At 39.3% G+C, this 20,191-nt stretch overlaps 1 protein-coding gene across 2 annotated transcripts in view; it reads left to right on the top strand.

Annotated features, from left to right (window-relative positions):
• Positions 1–20,191, top strand: part of LOC120418577 (myotubularin-related protein 13) — a 65,382-nt gene that overhangs the window by 20,428 nt on the left and 24,763 nt on the right. Inside the window, exon 1 of one of the 2 annotated variants that reach the window (XM_039581026.1) lies at positions 11,150–12,152. The exons of the other annotated variant lie outside the window; for it this stretch is intronic. Within the exon in view, the coding sequence (XP_039436960.1) occupies positions 12,098–12,152 (55 nt within the window). The 5' untranslated portion in view covers positions 11,150–12,097. Of the gene's footprint in view, positions 1–11,149; positions 12,153–20,191 lie in introns of those variants that run through there. 2 annotated transcript variants of the gene reach the window in all.

The following is a 20,191-nucleotide window of genomic DNA, read 5'->3' as shown; positions in this document are numbered from 1 at the left end:
AAAGTTTATTCAAAGTATACATTTACTGCTTATAAAACTCAATTTATTCTCTTACAACATTGTACTAAGGACAAACATATGAACCACCTGGATGAATAAGGTATAGGAGAAATCAGATAATGATCGCGCTGCGCTCCTTCGCGTCCAAGATCTTGGCCGTCTTGCTCGCCCCGGCCAACTCCCGCACCAGCGCGAAGATCTTGTTTTGGGCGCTGAGAATACAAAAAATTGTTGATGCGGTTGGCATTTAATAAGATACTTATTTAGTGGTCTTCTGGTTGGTTTGGTTCAGCGAGTCCTTGGGCATTTCCAGCAGATGGAGGGTCTTCTGGACGTTATAGACCTCGTCGGCCAGACGGGGTAGGGAAAGGGCGGTCAAGAGGCGCGAAATTCCCAGCAAGTTTCGGGTCGATTCGTGGTTGCTGCGTGCCTCGCGGGGAAGTTTAACGTACGCGTTGACGATGCACTCGGACAGTTTCGGCGTGATGACCGGCATTTTGCGTTTGCACAGTATGATGGTCTGTACCGGCGGATCAGCGACATGTCTAGAGTTTTGATGGGCGATGGAGTCTGCATTCCGTGATGTCATGATGTGTTTGGCCAGACGAAAATCGTTGTCACGGTCCGGTTTGTCTTTAATGAGCCAGTGATGGGCGAAACTGCTCGTTGGTGTGACGTAGGTTCCAAGGGCCGTAACGGTCACACGTTGCCACCGTCATCATGGGCTACACCTCGTTGCAACGGGCAACGATTCCTCTAACCGTGAACAACTTGCCGATGCTCTCCGCCGCAACTCCAACTCCCGGATTGAAACCGCCTTCGACACGCTCAGTGTACTGAACTAAACTTAGAAACACTTGACCAGCTTGGCTGGAATCATGTCCCGCGCATCATGCGTCTCGATTGGATTCCTCGTCCGGGAATGACCAAGAGTCCGGGAATGCATCGTCAGTATAACAGTGAACGCGATCAACTGCTTGCCGGTAACACTGCTTTCCTGACAAAAGGTTTCTTCACCGTTGATCAGCGGGGCTTCCTGACCGGAGCCAGCGGGCGCATCTCCCCGATCACCGTTTTGAGGTCCCGGAGTACGGCCACCACGTCCTTGACGGATTGTTTCACCACGAGACAGTCTTCCGCCGAGACCATCTACTGGTGGAGAAGATCATCGTGATGGAGGTGATGACTGCGATAGGGGCTTGTTGTCCTCTTCCACCGGCAAATTCCGCAAGATCCACTTCCAGGTGCTTGGTTCACGTTGGGAGGCGACCAGTTTTTAGTAGTAGGAAACACAACTTCTTCCGTTCGAGACGGACCGTCCCTGCAGTGATTTGGCAGCATTCTAGCATTCACTAGCAGTATTAGCTCCGGAACCTGCTGGGCGCCGAACACCTCTGACGGGACCGGTTTCAAATTGCAAACCCGTTACTTGCATTTGGGGAAAAAATTGAGTTAAATTTAAATAGATTCCATTATTGGAAACAAAAACGCAACCACGCAAAAAAAAAAAACTTATTGTTTATGTTGCCGATGTTTTGACGTTTACACGGTTAAGTGGAAATACTCATGAAATAGAACAATCATCCTCATCATTCCAATTATTCCGGAATGATCCTGGAATTATTCCAGAATGATCGAGTGTCAACCCCCTTGGAACAGACTCAGACCAACAAAATGTGTACATCCATTTCCAAATTTAAAAGCTTTAAGTGCTCTAAAAACTGCTGTCCCTATTCAGACTGATGTCCCGATTCGCCCCAGATTACGGTAAAACCCTTTGTGGTCGTGAGAAGTGTCTTTTTGCTGATAAAATTGAACTTTATCGTTATGAACAATGATATCAACACAATGAACTTAATTTTAGGACCCAATTCAACCAAGATTATCTGAAGTCCTCGCCTAAATTGCACTTTGGGTAATCGAATCACGACAAAAATCGTTGTCTCGAGCGTTGTCTTGACTGTAAGATGGTTTGAAACCAACAGTTGGCAAAGAACGGGGTCACTTTTTAGTTTGACATCCCTCTTACACGGCGTTCACACACACTACCAAACGTTTGTTTTGATAGTGTGCGGGAGTGCGTGTAAAAAGTGACAGCTAGTTCGTCACTTTTTAGTTTTACTTTATCAAACCAACAGGATACAAACTTGGTACAACCTAAAAAGTGTCAAACGAAAAAGTGACCAACCACCGGGGGTTGAGTGTATTTTAAATACTGCGGCCTACAACTTTCGTAAAAAGTTCGAATGAGTGTTTGGAGATTTTTTTGATGTCTGCTCTTGTTAGTTTTGGGCAAATATGAACAAAAATTCAAAATTTCAAGAATTCTAAATTCAAAAAATCTTAAAATTCTAAATTTTTAAAAATACAAAATTCTAATAATCAAAAAAATTAAAATTAAAAATTTTAATTTTCCAAGCACACAAAGAAAAAATACTCTAAATTTAAAAAGATCGTTCGTTGGATTAAAAGTTCGCGTTGGTGAATATTCGTAGAAAGCTCAAACTTTTCAATTTAAAAGTTGGAAAGTTTTTGATACTACTGATACTACCATGCATTTATGGAACAAAATCGTTGTATTGGTAAAAGTGTTTTACTTTTAATTTGAAAAGAAACCTTTTATAGCAAGAATAAACAACATTTAATACTACAGTGATAGTTTCAGAAAAATGGGCTTGATTTTATGTTTATTTTTAAAAGTTTTAAACAGTATGTTAAAAAAAGACATTTTGTTATTGTATTAAACGCTTCTGGCCAAAACCCGAGTCCAAGCTGTACCGATTCTTATGGTACGCCACCGGTCACTTCCGAAGACCCCAAGCTGGACAGTTCCGGATGGACGTTTCGACGCGCGACAGCAAAGTAGAGAACAGGATGGTCACGTTGCCGGCCTTCATCAGGACAGGTTTGGAGAAGTTGACTGTAGATTCGGCAAGGGTGATCGACGTTCCCCGGCTGTAAAGTGAAGTGCCTGAACGGAGAGTTCCAGATTCTGGAAGCGCATCCGGAACATTGGGTTGATGAGGCCCTCGGAACGGAATTCGACTTCGAGCACTTTATCCTTCTTCGAGAATGACACAGATTTTTTCGGCACGCTGTCCAGGTTCATTCGGTTGGAGCTGCGCCGTCGCGAGATGAGCATTTGTGGGCGGTTAGTTGCTAAAAGAGATGGAAGTTAGTGAAGTTGGCAAGCCACTGCACACATTCTCATTACTCACCGGTTGTTGTAAACCGCCGGCACCGAGTGCAACATCCGCTCTGGCCACCTCCGATTATCCCGCTTCTCGTTATAAAAAAAGTACAAAAAACTTAATATTTTAAAAATAAAAAAAATATTTCACTTTGAATTTTACCTTTTTCCTTTTTTTTTTTTTAACCAATGCAGACAGAGAACCTGCAGGGAGCAACAATTTTTTTTATGAAACTTCAAAATTTCAGTGGAAATTGACGTCCAATCAACTGAAAACAATTTGAAATGCATTTCCCAGCGTTTATAATCAAATTTAGTTTGTTTGTACTTGTTAAAAAAATATTTTTACTTTTTTTGTTTTGTAAAATCCGTAGGATTTACACAAAAAAGTGTAATCGTAGTTGAACTGAAAAAATCGTATGGGGTGGTGCGGAAAGGAACTCAGCAAAGTGCGATGTTCAGTTACTGTTCGGGTGCTTTAGAGCAACTCTCCCATCTGGCGATTTGGCAACCCTGCGCATTTGACAGTTCGCCCGCAAGAGGCTCATTGTTGTTCACGACTCGAACGAAACGGACGCAAATAAACACTAGTTAAGTTTAGTTGGTAAACACGGTCGTCTTTCTTTCCCACGGGATCTCGCGTTCCGTCGGCCCAGTCCAAGGTCCAAACATTGGTCCTTCGTCGCCGGATGGGTTTCGCGAACCGGTCAGTATGGACAAGCTGGAACACCTTCGAAAGGTGTGCTTGGTCCGCGTGAGTGGGGAGCTGGTGGCAGCCGGGAAACTCGCTGTACGGAAGGCGTCCTTCAGCGAGGCAACGGAACGGCTCGAACGGCTCCGGGAGCTTGCTGGGAAGTTCCGGCGGACGCAGCAGAGCATCGAGGAATTGCTAGACGACCCGAAAGCAGTTGCCGCAGAGCAGAACAAATCCGTGGAGTTTTTTAAGGCCTACCAAGCGGCCAAGGAACTGCTCGAATTCCACATCATCAACACAACCCCGGTTCGAGCAGTTACCCGGAAATCGAGCAGCGGCAGTCTGCTAGACGAGATCCGGCAGTTTCGCAAAGAAGTGGACGCAGCGATCGTCGGCCAGTTCGGAACCATTCCAGGTGATCCGAATGGCAGCGCTCAGGTGTCGAGTTGCGCACCCCTCTCGGGTCCAACAACAACAAGCGACAGCCAGTCCAGGTTAGTTTGTGCGTCCGCTACGGACCCAACAACGGTTTCAACGCGGGAAGAAGTCGAACAGATATCGAGTTGGTCACCGCTTCCGGAGAATCATCACTCTTCCATATGGGTGTCGACATTCCACCCTGGTCAAGCGATGTGTGATAACGGTGAAGATGGTCCGGAGACGCTCATGGAGGGCGTAGAGAAGGCATCTGCAGGAGAGGCGACAATGCAAGGAAACAACAACAAACAGGAAGAAGTGGATGGAGCTGTCATCAACATGGCGGTGGCACAGGATCCGAGGCGAGTGCAGTGGAAGGCTCTTATGCCAACTGAAGCCGTCAGTGTTCGGGGAATCGACGTGGCTCTTTCCCAAGCATCACTGGACTCCAAAACCTGTGTCGCGTTACCAACAAGGAACAGCCATCGGCGGTTGGGGAGTCAGCTACCCACCCTGTTTGGCTGAGATCTGACGGAAGTAAGGGTGGTCCGGAGACGTCCGCGGCGGGCGTAGAGATGGCACTCACAGACGGCGAAGCATCGAAAAACACGCTGCACCCAGATGCAGAACAGTGCGAGTACACCTCAATGAAGCACTCGGAAGCACAAGCGGAGGTAACAGTCATCAACGAGATGGGGGCGCAGGACCCACGGGGAGCACAGCGGAAGGCAAACATCCTGCCGACTGAACCGGTCAGTGTTCGAGGAATCGACGTGGCTCTTCCTCGAGCATCGCTGGACTCTAGGGTCTGTGTCTGGATTGGTCGGCCAAGGATCCAATCTATCAACACATCCAGCGTCCGCGCAATTGGACCGGCTGTTAAGATACAGAAAGGAAAGCAGAACATCAACGGCGAGAGTTTCACGGAAAGGGAGGGAGATCAAGCGCTGGTCGACACTGATTCGACTGAACCGACAAGAAAGTTTAAGGACGTCGCTGGTTACGTCACTCTGTCACGCTTCAAGGACGCCACGTTCTCGTTCAAGCAACTGTGGATTCGTGACTACATCCGGCGCCTACTCCAGGTAGAGCGGATCGGAAACTGGACACACCATCAAACGGCGAGCGCTGGCGAAGGCAAGGGATTGCAGCTCAAGATCAAACACACGACGAAGAAGATCGTAGCAGCTGGCGGAGTTGGTGGTTTGAGGCAGATGTGCCTCAAGGCGGGGGAGAATGTTCGGGTGCTTTAGAGCAACTCTCCCATCTGGCGATTTGGCAACCCTGCGCATTTGACAGTTCGCGCGCAAGAGGCTCATTGTTGTTCACGACTCGAACGAAACGGACGCAAATAAACATTAGTTTTAGTTAGCAGTAAACGCGGTCGTCTTTCTTTCCTCCGGGATCCCTCGCGTTCCGTCGGCCCAGTCCAAGGTCCAAACAGTTACAGTGCACACAAAAAAATATTACTGTAATGACAAAAGTAACTTAATTTTAATTTAAAAAGCTGGCAAAATTTGCTCGAGGGAAAGTTTTTTTCTTGTGTTAAAAATAATAACTATTACTGGTAAAGTTTTTTGAAATCTCTTCACTAACTGATTTAAAAGTCTTAACTTTTAAATATTTAATACGACTGTATAATTTCTTTCATTTTGACGTTCTCGTATAACCGAGTACGCCTAAGTCCCAAATGTAAACAAACACTTTGGTGGGTCCGGTGCACCGCGGTGGTGCTAGTGAGTCTAGAACGCAAAGCAAAGCCGACGCGGAAACTTTTGTGAGCCAAACAGCAGTAGCGGAACGCCTTCGAAGAAAGGGGGTGCGGGTGCGGGACGGGGTCGAGTGCTCAAAAAGGACAAGGCCAGCTGTTCCGGGACCGGAATGGGTAAAGGAAGCTTGGGTGCTTTGTGGGGTTTGTGATTAATTTTGTTTGTTTTTGTAGGATGGAAGGTAGGAATGTGGATTCGCACCGGTTGTATTCGGTGGTGGTGGCCCGGGATTGGAGGTTGAAGGTCAATTCCCGCGAGGACTGGGGCGAGATTATCGAGGAGATGGCGCTGCCGCAGCGTTGCATGAACAACGAGTTTGCGTTGAAGAAGATTAACGTCTGGTTTTTGGACAAGTACGAGAAAGTTAATTTTCACGGTGAGTTGACGGATCCGACGAAGAGGAGGACGACTAACGGCATAATCGGAGGTGGTCAGAGCAGATGTTGCACTCGGTGCAGGTGGTTTACAACACCGGTGAGTATTGAGAATGTGTGCAGTGGTTAGCCAACTTCACTTACTGCCATCTCTTTTAGCAACTAACCGCCTACAAATGCTCATCTCACGACGGCGCAGCTCCAGCCGAATGAACCTGGACAGCGTGATGAAAAAAATCTGTGTCATTCTCGAAGGAGGATGAAGTGCTCGAAATCGAGTTCCGAGGGCCTCATCAACCCAATGTTCCGGATGCGCTTCCAGGATCGGGATCTCCCTGTTCAAGCACATCACTTCCCAGTCGGGAAACGTCGACCACCCTTCCCGAATCAACGGCCAACTCCTCCAAGACTGTCCTGATGAAGGCCGGCAACGTGACCATCCTGTTCTCTACACTGCTGTCGCGCATCGAAACGTCCATCCGGAACCGTCCAGCCTGGGGTCTTCGGAAGTGACCGGTGGCGTACCGTAAGAATCGGTACAGCTTGGACTCTGATGTTGGCCAACCTTGAGCAGAAGCGTTAAATACAATAAAAAATTTTTTTTTAGCATGCTGTTTTGAACTTTTAAAAATAAATATGAAAATCAAGCTCATTTTTTGAAATTATCACTGTAGTATTAAATGTAATTTATTCTTGCCATAAAAGGTTTCCTTTCCAACAAAAAGTAAAACACTTTTACCGATACAACGATTTTGTTCCATAAATGCATGGTAGTATCAAAAACTTTCCAACTTTAAAATTAAAAAGTTTGAACTTTCTACGAATATTCACCAACGCGAACTTTTAATCCAACGAGCGATCTTTTTAAATTTAGAGTATTTTTTCTTTGTGTGTGTGATTGCAAAACAACTGGAATGATGTAAAATGCATTTTCACACATTTTTTCCATTCAAATGTTGAAAACATGGCTTGTAATTTAAATTTTGATATTACTTTTTTTGTGCTTAGAAAAATAAATTTTAACGTTTTGCACAATAAAGTCCTTTATTTTAGTATAATTTTAAAACCCAATAAAAAATATATTTTATGTATTTTTTTATTTTTTTATGTATTATAGACATTTATTTCAATTTTGTTTGTTTTTTTCCAGTTTTTTTTAAATTTATTAATGTTTTTTGAAATTTTTGTGTCAGAATTTTAATTTTCTTATTTTTTAATGATTTTTTAATACTCATGTAATTTTCATTCATTCACGCAGAAAAATTAGGCAACTTAAACATTTTGAAGATTTGAAAATCAAGATTTTTTTTAATCAACGCTAAACGTCAAAGCAAATTTTTCAAAACAACAAAAGATTTTTGTGGAACTGAGAAAATCAAGGTTGGTTTCAACGCAAAAATTGTTGAATCAAACCTTTTACAGCCTGATCGTTCAAAATATTTTTCTGCATGTTTCAAACAATTCTTCTTTAAAGTAAAAACTTTCACTGGCACAAGGGCAGCGAATGACCAAAAAGATCAATGCTGCCAGAAATAAACGAACCAGCAACAACAATTTCATAAATACAACGTGATTCTTCTACAGAAACATAAGGCTCTCTAACGAAAACATCTAACACGCTTAAAGCGGAATGGTGGTTTGTTTTCCACACAGTTTTGTTTGTGTTAATGATTTGCAACCACTTCCCCATACATAAATCGCACTGTTTCATTATGGTTATCAAATGAACATTTGCTATAACTTAGCCTATTATTGAGTCAATAGAAGCGCAATAATTATTATCCAAGCACTAGATTTTATTTATATTTTTTGAGTTGGTTCAAACTTTGCGGGGTCCTTCCCGATGACCAAAGAAGCCATTTTGTGTCATTGGTTCACCCATACATGTCTCCATACAATTTTGGCAACTGTCTATACCAAAATGGTACGTAAATATTTGATAATCTGTAACATTTGAAGGAATTGTCTGATCGATTCGATGTCTTCGACAAAGTTGTAGGTATTCTTGAGGACTATTCAAAAAAAAATATGTTAGTTTTTATATAGAATTTTCCAAACTTTGTGTTTTTTTTATTTTTTTATGTTGTAGACAGACAAAAGAAACCGCAACTTTTGAGCCATGCACACAAAAAAATATTACGGTAATGACAAAAGTAACTTACTTTCGAATTAAAAAGTTGTTAAAATTTGCTACATTAAAAGTTTTTTTCTTGTTTTGAAAATGAAAACTTTTACTGCTACAGTTTTTGAAAATCTCATTGCTCACTGATTTAAAAGTTTTTCCTTTTAATTCGACTGTAAAATTTCTTTCATTTCGACGTTCTCGTGTAACCGTGTACGCCTAAGTCGCAAATGTAAACAAACACTTTGGTGGGTCCGGTGGTGCTGGTGAGTCTAGGACGCAAAGCAAAGCCGACCGCGGCAGCAGCCAGGACTCGGACGCGGAAACCTTCGTGAGCCAAACAGCAGCAGCGGAACGCCTTCGAAGGAGGGTGGTGCAGGAGCGGGACGAGGTGAAGTGCTCAAAAAGGACAAGGCGAGCTTCCTGCAGGAACTGCAGCTGTTCCACGACCGGAATGGGTAAGAAGAAAGCTTGGGTGTTTTGTGGGGCTTGTGATTGATTTTGTTTGTTTTTGTAGGATGAGAGGTAGGAATGTGGATTCGCACCGGTTGTATTGGGTGGTTCGCGTGAGGACTGGGGCGAGATCATCGAGGAGATGGCGCTGCCGAAGCGTTGCGTGAACAACGAGATTGCGTTGAAGAAGATTAACTTCCGGTTTTTGGACAAGTACGCGAAAGTTTATTTTCACGATGGGCCTCCGACGAAGAGGAGGACGACGAAAAGCTACATAATCGGAGGTGGTCAGCGCAGATGTTGCACTCGGTGCCGGCGGTTTAGAGCACCGGTGAGTATTGAGAATGTGTGCAGTGGCTAGCCAACTTCACTTACTTTCCATCTCTTTTAGCAACTTCCCGCCCACAAACACTCACGTCGCGACGGCGCAACTTCAGCCAAATGAATCTGGACAGTGAGCCAAAAAAAATCTGTGTCATTCTCGAAGTAGTGCTCAAAACGTGCTCAAAATCGAACTCCGTACCGAGGGCCTCATCAACTCCATGTTCCGGATGCGCTTCCAGGATCGGGAACTCCCCGTTCAGGCACTTTACTTTCCAGCCGGAAAACGTCGACCACCCTTCCCGAATCCATCGACCATCGTGTTACACTGCTGTCGCGCGTCGAAACCTCCATCCGGAACCGTCCTGGGGTATTCGGAAGTGACCGGTGGCGTACCGTATGAATCGGTACAGCTTGGACTCGGATATTGGCCTACCTTGAGCTGAAGCTAGTGGAGAGGCATTAAATACAATAAAAAATGTTTTTTTAACATACAGTTTAATTTTTTTTAAATAAATGTTAAAAACCAAGCACATTTTTCTGAAATTATCACTGTAGTGCTAAATGTTGTGTATTCTTGCCATAAAAGGTTTCTTTTCCAATTAAAAGTTAAATACTTTTACCAATACAACGATTTTGTTCCATAAATGCATAGTAGTATCAAAAACATTCCAACTTTTAAATTGAAAAGTTTGAACTTTATACGAATATTCACCAACGCGAACTTTTAATCCAACGAACGATCTTTTTAAATTTAGAGTAATTTTTCTTTGTGTGTATTTAACAAAAAAATGTTGAATCAAACCTCGTACAGGCTGATTGTACAAAATATTTTTCTTCTTTAAAGTAAAAACTTTCACTGGCACAAGGTCAGCGAATGACCAAAAAGATCAATGCTGCCAGAAATAAACGAACCAGCAACAACAATTTCATAAATACAACGTGATTCTTCTACAGAAACATAAGGCTCTCTAACGAAAACATCTAACACTCTTAAAGCGGAATGGTGGTTTGTTTTCCATACAGTTTTGTTCTCGGTTTTGTTTGTGTTTATGATTTGAATGATTATGGCGACAAGTTATCAAAAAGACACTTGCTAAAACTTAGCCTAATATTGACTCAAGCGCAATAATTATTATAATGCACCAATACCGAAACTGGATTTTATTTATATTTTTTGATTTTGTTCAAACTTTGCGGGGTCCTTCCCGATGACCAAAGAAGCCATTTTGTGTCATTGGTTCACCCATACAAGTCTCCATACAATTTTGGCAGCTGTCCATACCAAAAATGGTACGTAAATGTTCGAAAATCTGTAACTTTTGAATGAATTTTCTGGTCGATTTGATGTCTTTGACTAAGTTCTAGGTATTGATAAGGACTATTCCTCGGACTATTCAAACAAAATTGCCAATTTTTAAACAAGTTTTTTGTAATAAATATTCAACTTCCCAAAATCCGTATTTCTTAATTTTTTTTTTGTATGTTGTAGGCAGACAAAAAACCGCAACATTTGAGAAGTATGGAGAAAATGTGCCACTAAGTTATAACATTTTGAAAGTTTGACTCGATTTTTTTTTACTTAATTTTTTATTGTAAAATCAAATTTGCAACAATTTTACAGATTTTTTAAAAAGTACACCATTTTCAAGCACTTAAAGTTTTATTTTACCTGAAAAATTCCCGCATGTGATTTTTTTTTTAATTCCCGGAAATCCAACTCCCATCCCCCATCATCATCACCCCCGTTCTGTCATTTGACGCACTCTGCTGCCCGCGATGACATTTTTCCAGCCAACCCAAAAGACGTGCGTGACAGTTTGCGTTGGTTCTTCGTCGGTGTTGGTGTGCGCTCTTTGCTCCGCTCGTTCGCAGTCCGTTTTGCTGACCGTCCAGCAAAGTGCAAATCGCAGGACTGTGAACGCAGATTCCGCTTTGTGCCCTCGCTCGGGTGCCTGAAAGTTACTTTTCCGCGAAAACGGTTCCTCCGGTGTCGGGTGGTGCTTCGGACGGGCGTGATTTGGGTGGGAATCGCCCTTTTGGAGGAGGGACGGCGGAACGACAGAAAACGGTGAAAAAAGAAAGGCGTTTGCACCCCTCCCAGAAGAAAAAAAACGAGAAAAAAGGAAACGAAAAACAAGAGTAAGACGAGCGCGGACGGAACAGGTTCAGGGGGTGGGTCCCGTGCCGTAACTGTTTTCCAGCTGGAACAGCTGGATTACTTGCTGGAGGATGTTCCAGGTTGAGGATTTCGCCACTGCCAGCGGCAGCTATTAATCGCTGTCCTTCCCCCCTCGGGAGATTGCTGACCTCTTCCTCCCCGCTGGCCCCGTGCCCTGCCCTAGGGAGATCTGCAAAAGAGGCAGCTCACAGAAGGAAAAAAAAGTGAATGTTTTGTGTGTGAGGAGCTCTCAAGAGTGTTATCACTTTTCGGGGTTTTGTTGATACGCGGGTTGTGGCCAGCCTCGGTTCCTTTCTAGGGGATCTTGAGGCGAAAGAAGGAGACACGAAACACGGGGAGAAGCAACAGCAGCAGCAAGTGAATACGAAAATGGTGGACAGTGGTTGACATTCTTCCCTCCGCCGCGAGAGAGTGTTTTGTGTTTTTGTTGGTCGTGAGGACGTGTGAATCGGGAAGAGTGTGTCCCCGCTGGGCAGGAAGAACCCACACAGGAAAAGGATCCGCGCGGAGGGTCCCTGATCTGACCCTCCGTCAACAACCGCCGCCGCCGCCGGAAATCGAAACCAAAGCAAAAGATGTCCCGGCTGGCCGATTACTTCGTAATTGTCGGCTACGATCACGAGAAAGAGCGTAAGTGGCTTCTAATAGGTGTTGCGACCTCCGGGGTCTCCAACAATATCATGAATTATTCAAAACATTCGTTCGTCAATTGAGATCGTTTAACCAGGGCGCACAAATTATTGGGATGGAATTTTCGCTTTTCTAAAAACATTACGAAGGCTGGGAGGAGGGTGCAAATACGTGCGATTGCAATGGTTTGGTGGAATTGAATAGTTTTTGAAGCTGGGCCTTCACGGTGAATGTGTGGAAAGGACGTGACACGAACAATGAAAAGCGTTGGTCTTTTTTTTTTAACTTCCTTTGTAAATTTGCCTTGAATTTAGAAAATAGTTCTGTGTTCCGTACTACCTATTTTTTCTGTCATACTCGAATGAAAAAACGGTTAATTTTCATCGCAAAAAATCATCCATTTGAGTGTTACAAAAAAAAAGTTACAAAATAACCTTCGAAATTGCAAAGCTTTTTCATTCAAAAAACGCTAAAACAGTTAAAAAAACATGCAAAATTTCGAATCGTTTGATACACATATTGCGAATTATAAAAATTTAGGTATTTTCGAAAAAATACGGTATTTTGTGAAAATTTTAATATTTGATTCAAAAAGATCTAAAACAGTTAAAATATTTTTAAAATTTCGAATCGTTTGATACCAATATTTCGAATTATAAAAATTTGAGTATTTTCGAGAAAATACGGTATTTTGTGAAAATTTTAGTATTTCATTCAAAAAACTCTAAAACAGTTAAAATGCATGCACCAATATTGATTTTTATAAAAATTTGAGTATTTTCGAGAAAATGCGATATTTTGTGAAAATTTTAGTATTTCATTCAAAAAACTCTAAAACAGAATACAGGCAAAATTTCAAATCGTTTGATACCAATATTTCGAATTATAAAAATTTTAGTATTTTCGAGGAAATGCGATATTTTGTGAAAATTTTAGTATTTCATTCAAAAAACTCTAAAACAGTTAAAATATTTTCAAAGTTTCGAATAGTTTGATACTCTTATTGCAAATTATGAAAATTTGAGTATTTTCGAGAAAATACGATATTTTGTGAAAATTTTAGTATTTCATTCAAAAAACTCTAAAACAGTTAGAATACATGCAAAATTTCAAATCGTTCAATACCAATATTTCGAATTGTAAAAATTTGAGTATTTTCGAGAAAATACGGTATTTTGTGAAAATTTGAGTATTTCATTCAAAATACTCTTAAACAGTTGAAATATATGCAAAATATCGAATCGTATAATACCCATATTGCGAATTATAATTTTTTTAGTATTTTCGAAAAATTACGGTATTTTGTGAAAATATGAGTGGAGTTGATAATAACCAAGGTTGTTAACGATAAAATTATCGAGGCTCGATAACGCCCTAATTCTCCCTACAAAGATTGGAGAAAAACCATTCGGTCCTGTCTAAATATTTTTTAAATATTCAAAGTGCATTTGTTTTTTGGGGGGCCCAAAGTTCATGCTTCCCCCTTTTTGAAATGTAATACTTAAAATTGTTTACAAAATACCGTATTTTTCGAAAATACTTAAATTTCATAATTTGCCATATGGGTATCAGACGAAGCTAAATTTTGTAGGCCTTTTTAACTTTTTTATATATTTTTTATAAATACTAAAATTTTCACAAAATATCGTTTTTGTTTTCAAATTACTAAATCGTCTAAATTTTGTGAACATTTTAGTAAAAAGGTATAAAACATTTCGCTTCATTTGAAACCTATATGGCAAATTATGGAAATTTTAGTATTATGAAGAATACGGTATTTTGTGAAAATTTTAATATTTTCAACAAAAAAAAAACTCTTATAAAGTGAAAATTAGGTAGGTAGCAATTTAAAAAGGTGTAAGCCTTACGCTGCTGTATTTAATAAATAAACAAATTATACAAAATTTCGTTTCGTCCATATTGCAAATTTTAAAAGTTTGAGTATTTTCGAAAAATACGGTATTTTGTGATAATTTTAGTATTTTTCATAAAACTTTAATTATGTGAAAATCATACAAAATTTCGCTTCGTCCATATAGCGAATTTTGAAAATTTGAGTATTTTCGAAAAATACGGTATTTTGTGAAAATTTTAGTATTTTGAAAAAAACTTTAATAAAGTGAAAATCATACAAAATTTCGCTTCGTTTGAAACCCATATTGCAAATTATAAAAATTTTAGTATTTTCGAAAAATACGTTTTTTTTTAATTTTAGTATATATCAAATAATCTTAATAAATTTGAAAATCATACAAAATTTCGCTTCGTCCATTTTGAAAGTTTGAGTATTTTCGAAAAATACGGTATTTTGTGAAAATTTTAGTATTTTTCAAAAAACTTTAATAAAGTGAAAAGCATACAAAAATTCGCTTCGTTTGAAACCCATATTGTAAAATGTAAAAATTTGAGTATTTTCGAAAAATACGGTATTTTATGAAAATTTTAGTACCGTCAGTGGGGGTGACATTGGGTCTGGGGGGTGAGATTGGGTCAAAGTGATTTTTTACGGATTTTACCATTTCTCAGATTCTTCTCAATGAAACTGAATTCTGTTAAAAGGGTTGTGTAGGGGACATCTTAAGATGACTTCGCTGAAAAAATCTCGTTCCTAGAGCAAATCCTGTTATTTTGACAGCTGTCTAAAGTTGAGGTACGTTTTTGGCCAAAAATGACCTCTTGAAAAATCATTTTCTAAAATTTTTCTTGGGATTGCTCAAAAACTACCCAAATGTTTGAAAATCTCCACTTCAAACATTGTAGCATGTCAATACGATTCCCTCGAACAAGAAACATTGTTGGATGACTTGTTTTTACCATATTGTTGTATTTGAGCATCATTTTAGTTTCATTTGACCCAATGTCACCCCCTCTAAGGGGTGAGATTGGGTAAATTTTCAAACTATTGGCATTTAAAGTAGTGTTCACTAAAATCCACCATAGTTTGGGAAAATGTTAGTAAACTATCGAAGAACAAATCTACATTGGAAGATTTTCGATGTTATTATTTAAATTGTTTTTGTTATTAGGTAATTACGAGAGGTGTATCGTTTTTTTACCCATAGTCACCCCCACTGACGGTATATTTCAAATAACTTTAATAAAGTGAAAATCATACAAAATTTCGCTTAGTCCATTTGAAAGTTTGAGTATTTTCGAAAAATACGGTATTTTGTGAAAATTTTATTATTTTTCAAAAACTTTAATAAAGTGAAAATCATAGAAACTTTTGCTTCGTCCGTTTTAAAAGTTTGAGTATTTTCGAAAAATACGGTGTTTTGTGAAAATTTTCAGTTTTTAGCAAAAAAAAACTCTAATGAAGTGAACACGCATACAAGATTTTGCTTCGTTTGATACCCGTATTCTAAACTTTTAATATTTGAGTAGTATCGAAAAAATACGGTATTTTGTGACAATTTTAGAATTAAAAAACAAACTAAAAAAAGTGAAAAAGTTCACAAAATTTCGCTTCGTTTGAAACCCATATTGTAAATTATGAAAATTTGAGTACTTTCGAAAAAATACGATATTTTGTGAACAATTTTGAGTATTTATAATTTTAAACATACTAAGTAGTAAGTTTGCAAAATAATTTGTTTAAAGAGTGAAAATCTGCTAAATAGATGGGAATAGGAGCGAATCCTCAACCTGTCAAACATATGAGTATTTCCTCTAACTAAAAAAAGCTTTTCAAAAAAATCAAGCCCCCATCCTTCCAAATTTCCAAATTTATGAAAATATATTTTTCCTGAAGTTGCAGTCTTTTTTCTATCCATGGTCCGAAAATTCAAAACTTGCAAGAAGTCTAAAAGGGACCTATTTGATTAAATAATCAAGATTAAACGTTATACAATATATTTAAAATAGTTTACAATTAGTTGTACAAGTTTTTTTTTTTTCAATGAAAATTTAAATTTTCAGCAATATTTTTTTCTTTTGGGGCATTTTTTAAGGGGGTGGGAGGAATGCAATGGCCTAACTGAAACAATGTATAAAGTATGTTGTGATTACATCACAATATTCCTCTAATTGGTTGCAGTGGTCACAAGGCTCAACAAAATAAAAAGTTGTGATCATTCTTTCTCCAAAGTTGTTAAATTTATGCTTGAAATATAAAATTCAGTTAAAACCCAGCAGAACGTCATTCATCCTCTCACGGATTTCCCCAAAGTCATAATCATTGATAGCTCATCCATAAACGGTCAAGTTGTTCTTTTCTCTGTTTTGTCTGTGATCTCGTTCCAAGCCCTCACGGCCACAATTTGGCAACAGTTTCGTACTAAATAAACCAAAATGACATCATCATCACCTCACGTTTACTGCCCACTATCACCTATCTCTCTCTTTTTTATGCCATTTGCATTTCCTTTTTATTGCCACTTTGGAACTAGTTTTAAATTTAGTTCAGAAAATTTAGCATAACTTTAAGTTTTTTAAATCATCGATAACGCCACAAGAACCACTTTCAAAGTGCAAATTCGATTCGCTGCCGCCGTTACCGGAAGGTCAACCTGCCGGCCGGATGACGCAGAGCCAGTGCTCCAGTGAAAATCGTCGAGAAAATCAACTTTGTATAGGTAGCATGTGCCTAACCAAAGCGAGACGGGCCGCAACCTTGACTCAGGCAGAGTTAATTAAGTTCGCGGTGTGTTTAAGCATTTAATTTTTTACTTAAGCGTTTGGTACGGTATGTCCACGCATCCTTCCTCCCCTGTAGATTTGGTGAAATGTGATTCGTTCACAGAATCCTCTCTGCGGTAAAAACAATGCAGTAGGGCTGGCCGCTTTAATTTTTTGTCCAGCATGCTTCCATCAGACATGCAGCGTCTTTATTAGATTAGAGTAAAAAAAATACTTATTCTTGAAAATGTAATATGGAGTATCAATAAATTTTAGATAAAAAACTGCAACAAAAAACACACCGTGCTGTGTAGTATAACTTTCCAGTCATTTTGGTCTGAAGGTCGTGGCGATGTCGTTCATCACCAACGCGTCGTCGCTGCCGTCTAGCAGGGGCAATCTTCCGTGATCTACTCTATTTACTCCCAATATGTATGTGCTCGCAAGTTGGAGTTAATTGGCATCGACCAAGAATGTGTGCACTTGTGTCAAAACATTCCTCAACGCATCATCACACCGCGTCTGAGATAATCTTTCGTCACCATTACCATCACCATCATCGTCATCATCGTCATGTTACACTTCATCAAGTCAGCAAAAAAAAAGAAGCTCTAGATATTCAAGAAATTGCTCACTTTTAAGCGATTCACTCTCGATGCTGCTAACGAAAGCAAAAAAAAAATAGATAAAAAATGAATGAACGAACTAATAGAGTCGGTTACATAAAAAAGAAAGAGTAAAAAAAAAACAAAATAACTAAATGCTTTATGGATCGCCACCCGCTCCACGAAAAAAAAACCTCGCAAGTGTGTGTTTTTGCTTTCCTCAGATATTTATTACCCTCACATTTTTTCGTCTCCAACCGCTCCAGTACCCTGCCTTCTGCAAAATAAAATTTGCAGCCTCCAGCAAAAAAAAAACTGTATTTTGAGTGACTTTGTACCTTGATTTCATACCAATCACACGCATTTCACTAATACATCTTTATATTTGACGCGTCGCTATCTGTAAACGGGGACTGTTCAAAAATTACGTGCAATTTTTTTTGAACAGTTTTACAACAAAAAAGTTAATCGAGGCAGTACCGTCAAATCACCCCCTTTGACGGTACTGCCTCGACTATTCTGTTATTTGTCCATATAGAGTTGGAACCCCTTCCCTCCTCTAACCACCTCTTTCCAATAACTGTTGCTGGAGTCGCGGCTTGGCCACTTCTATTTTGGTGTGCCCCTTGGCTGATATCTGGTCCGAAGCTTCTGCTTCTTTCGTAAAGAGCGGCTCATCTATCTGTCTGGGCTGTGCTGTGTGTGTTTGAATTTGCTGAATTGGTGTTTATATTTCACTTTCGCTACACTACTTCTTCGGCCGTTGATGCTGTTCATGCGGAGGAATTGTGGGCATGGGCGTTCGGTTTTGTTTAATTATGATTTTTTATAATGACTTCACTTTACAATTGAATTTCTCAAAAACACCGACGATTAAGGCTATTTTTAAGTTGATATCGTTTTTTTTTTCAAAATAAATTATGACAGTGTTGCCAGTTTATAAAATATAACAGGAAAAGTCAAATACCTATTTTATTAGGATATTTTTTTCAAGATGTTCAATATATGACCACACCGTGAAAATTCATTAGTTATTGTGGAAGTCTTTTGCCTTCCTCACCTTACTGAGGAAAGGCTATAAAATCACTCGGAAAATGAAATTCTTAATTTGACCACCTAGACCCACCTTCACGTATACCTATCGACTCAGGATCAAATTCTGAGCAAATGTCTGTGTGTGTGGTGGGATGTTGATCATAAAAATTTGCACTGGATTATCTCGGCACTGGCTGAACCGATTTGGACCGTTTCGGTCTCATTCGATCCGTCTTGGGGTCCCATAAGTCGCTATTGAAAAGTATAAAGTTTAGTTAAGTATTTCAAAAGTTAGGTTAAAAAAACGATTTTAACAAAAGTTCGGAAGTTTGTAAAAAGGGTGGTTTTTGTATGAAACCCCGTCATGTTATACATTTTTAGAAAGGTATTCAAAAGAACTTTCCAACGACCTCAAAATATTGACGATCTGAAAACCCTAGCAAAAGTTATAGGCACTTAAGTGTTATTTATGTACTTTTTAGAGGCCGGATCTCAGATATCATGATGAAAACGTTGTCCGGATCTGTCATGCGACCCTTCGTTGGATGGGTTATCAAAAGACCTTTCTAACGAGTCCAAAAGATTGTAGATCTGACAACCCTATCAAAAGTTATAAGCACATAAGTACCCTGAATTATGACTGACTACTCAATCTGATGGTATGAATAATGAATCAAGTTGATAGAACACTGGAAGGTCCGCCCTTTTGTATCTATTTTGGATAGTATTACCCTCTAAATGTGAGGGAGGCACCAACCACCTAAGGGTGGATTAAGTAACGTTTTTTATCAATAATTGCATTCTAAGTGGTTATTTGAATTTTTATTATATGGATGTCCATATGGGAGGGGGTCCAAAATTCATAAAAATGTCCACGTGAGCAATTCTCTACCAAAACCGGAAATGGATTTTATTTGTATTTTTTGATTTGGCTCAAACTTTGTGGGGGCCTTCCCAATGACAAAATAAGCTATTTTGTGTCATTGGTTCACCCATACAAGTCTCCATACAATTTTGGCTGCTGTCCATACAAAAATGGTACGTAAATATTCAAACAGCTGTAACTTTTGAGTGAATTTTCTGATCAATTTGGTGTCTTCGGCAAAGTTGTAGGTATTGTTGAGGACTATTGAGAAAAAAATAGATTCACGGAAAAAAAAATTGCAGATTTTTTTATCAACTTTTTTTTCACTAAAACTCAATTTCCCAAAATACGTATTTTTTGATTTTCGAGATTTTTTGATATGTTTTAGGGGACAAAAATCCGCAACTTTTGAGCCATAGAGAAACATGGTCAAAAAATCTGCCACCGAGTCATGAATTTTTGAAAAAAATATTGATTTTTGGAAAAAATCCAAATTTCATGCTAAAACAAATTTGACGTTATTTTTTAATGCAAAATTGAATTTGCAATCGAAAAGTACTTTACAGATTTTTTGATAAAGAGCTCCGTTTTCAAGATATAGCCACCGAAAGTTTGATTTTAGCGAAATATTTGCAGTTTTTCGATTTTTAAAAATAGTGACCATTAGTGACCATTTCTAGAAATATTTTTTTTATTGAAAGTTCATTAAATTTGCTATAAAATTGTCAAAGAGACATTGAAGATTCGACCTCTGGTTGCTGAGATACAGCGGCTTAAAGAAAAAGAAACACGAAAATTGAAGTTTTCTAAGTCTCACCAAAACAACCCACCATTTTCTAATGTCGATATCTCAGCAACTAATGGTCCGATTTTCAATGTTAAAACATGAAACATTCGTGAAATTTTCCGATCTTTTC

The sequence above is a fragment of the Culex pipiens genome, chromosome 3 (genome assembly GCF_016801865.2).
Source record: "Culex pipiens pallens isolate TS chromosome 3, TS_CPP_V2, whole genome shotgun sequence".
Classification (NCBI taxonomy): domain Eukaryota; kingdom Metazoa; phylum Arthropoda; class Insecta; order Diptera; family Culicidae; genus Culex; species Culex pipiens.
Note: the sequence above shows the minus strand (reverse complement) of the source record. Positions and strands in the feature narration are given on the sequence as shown.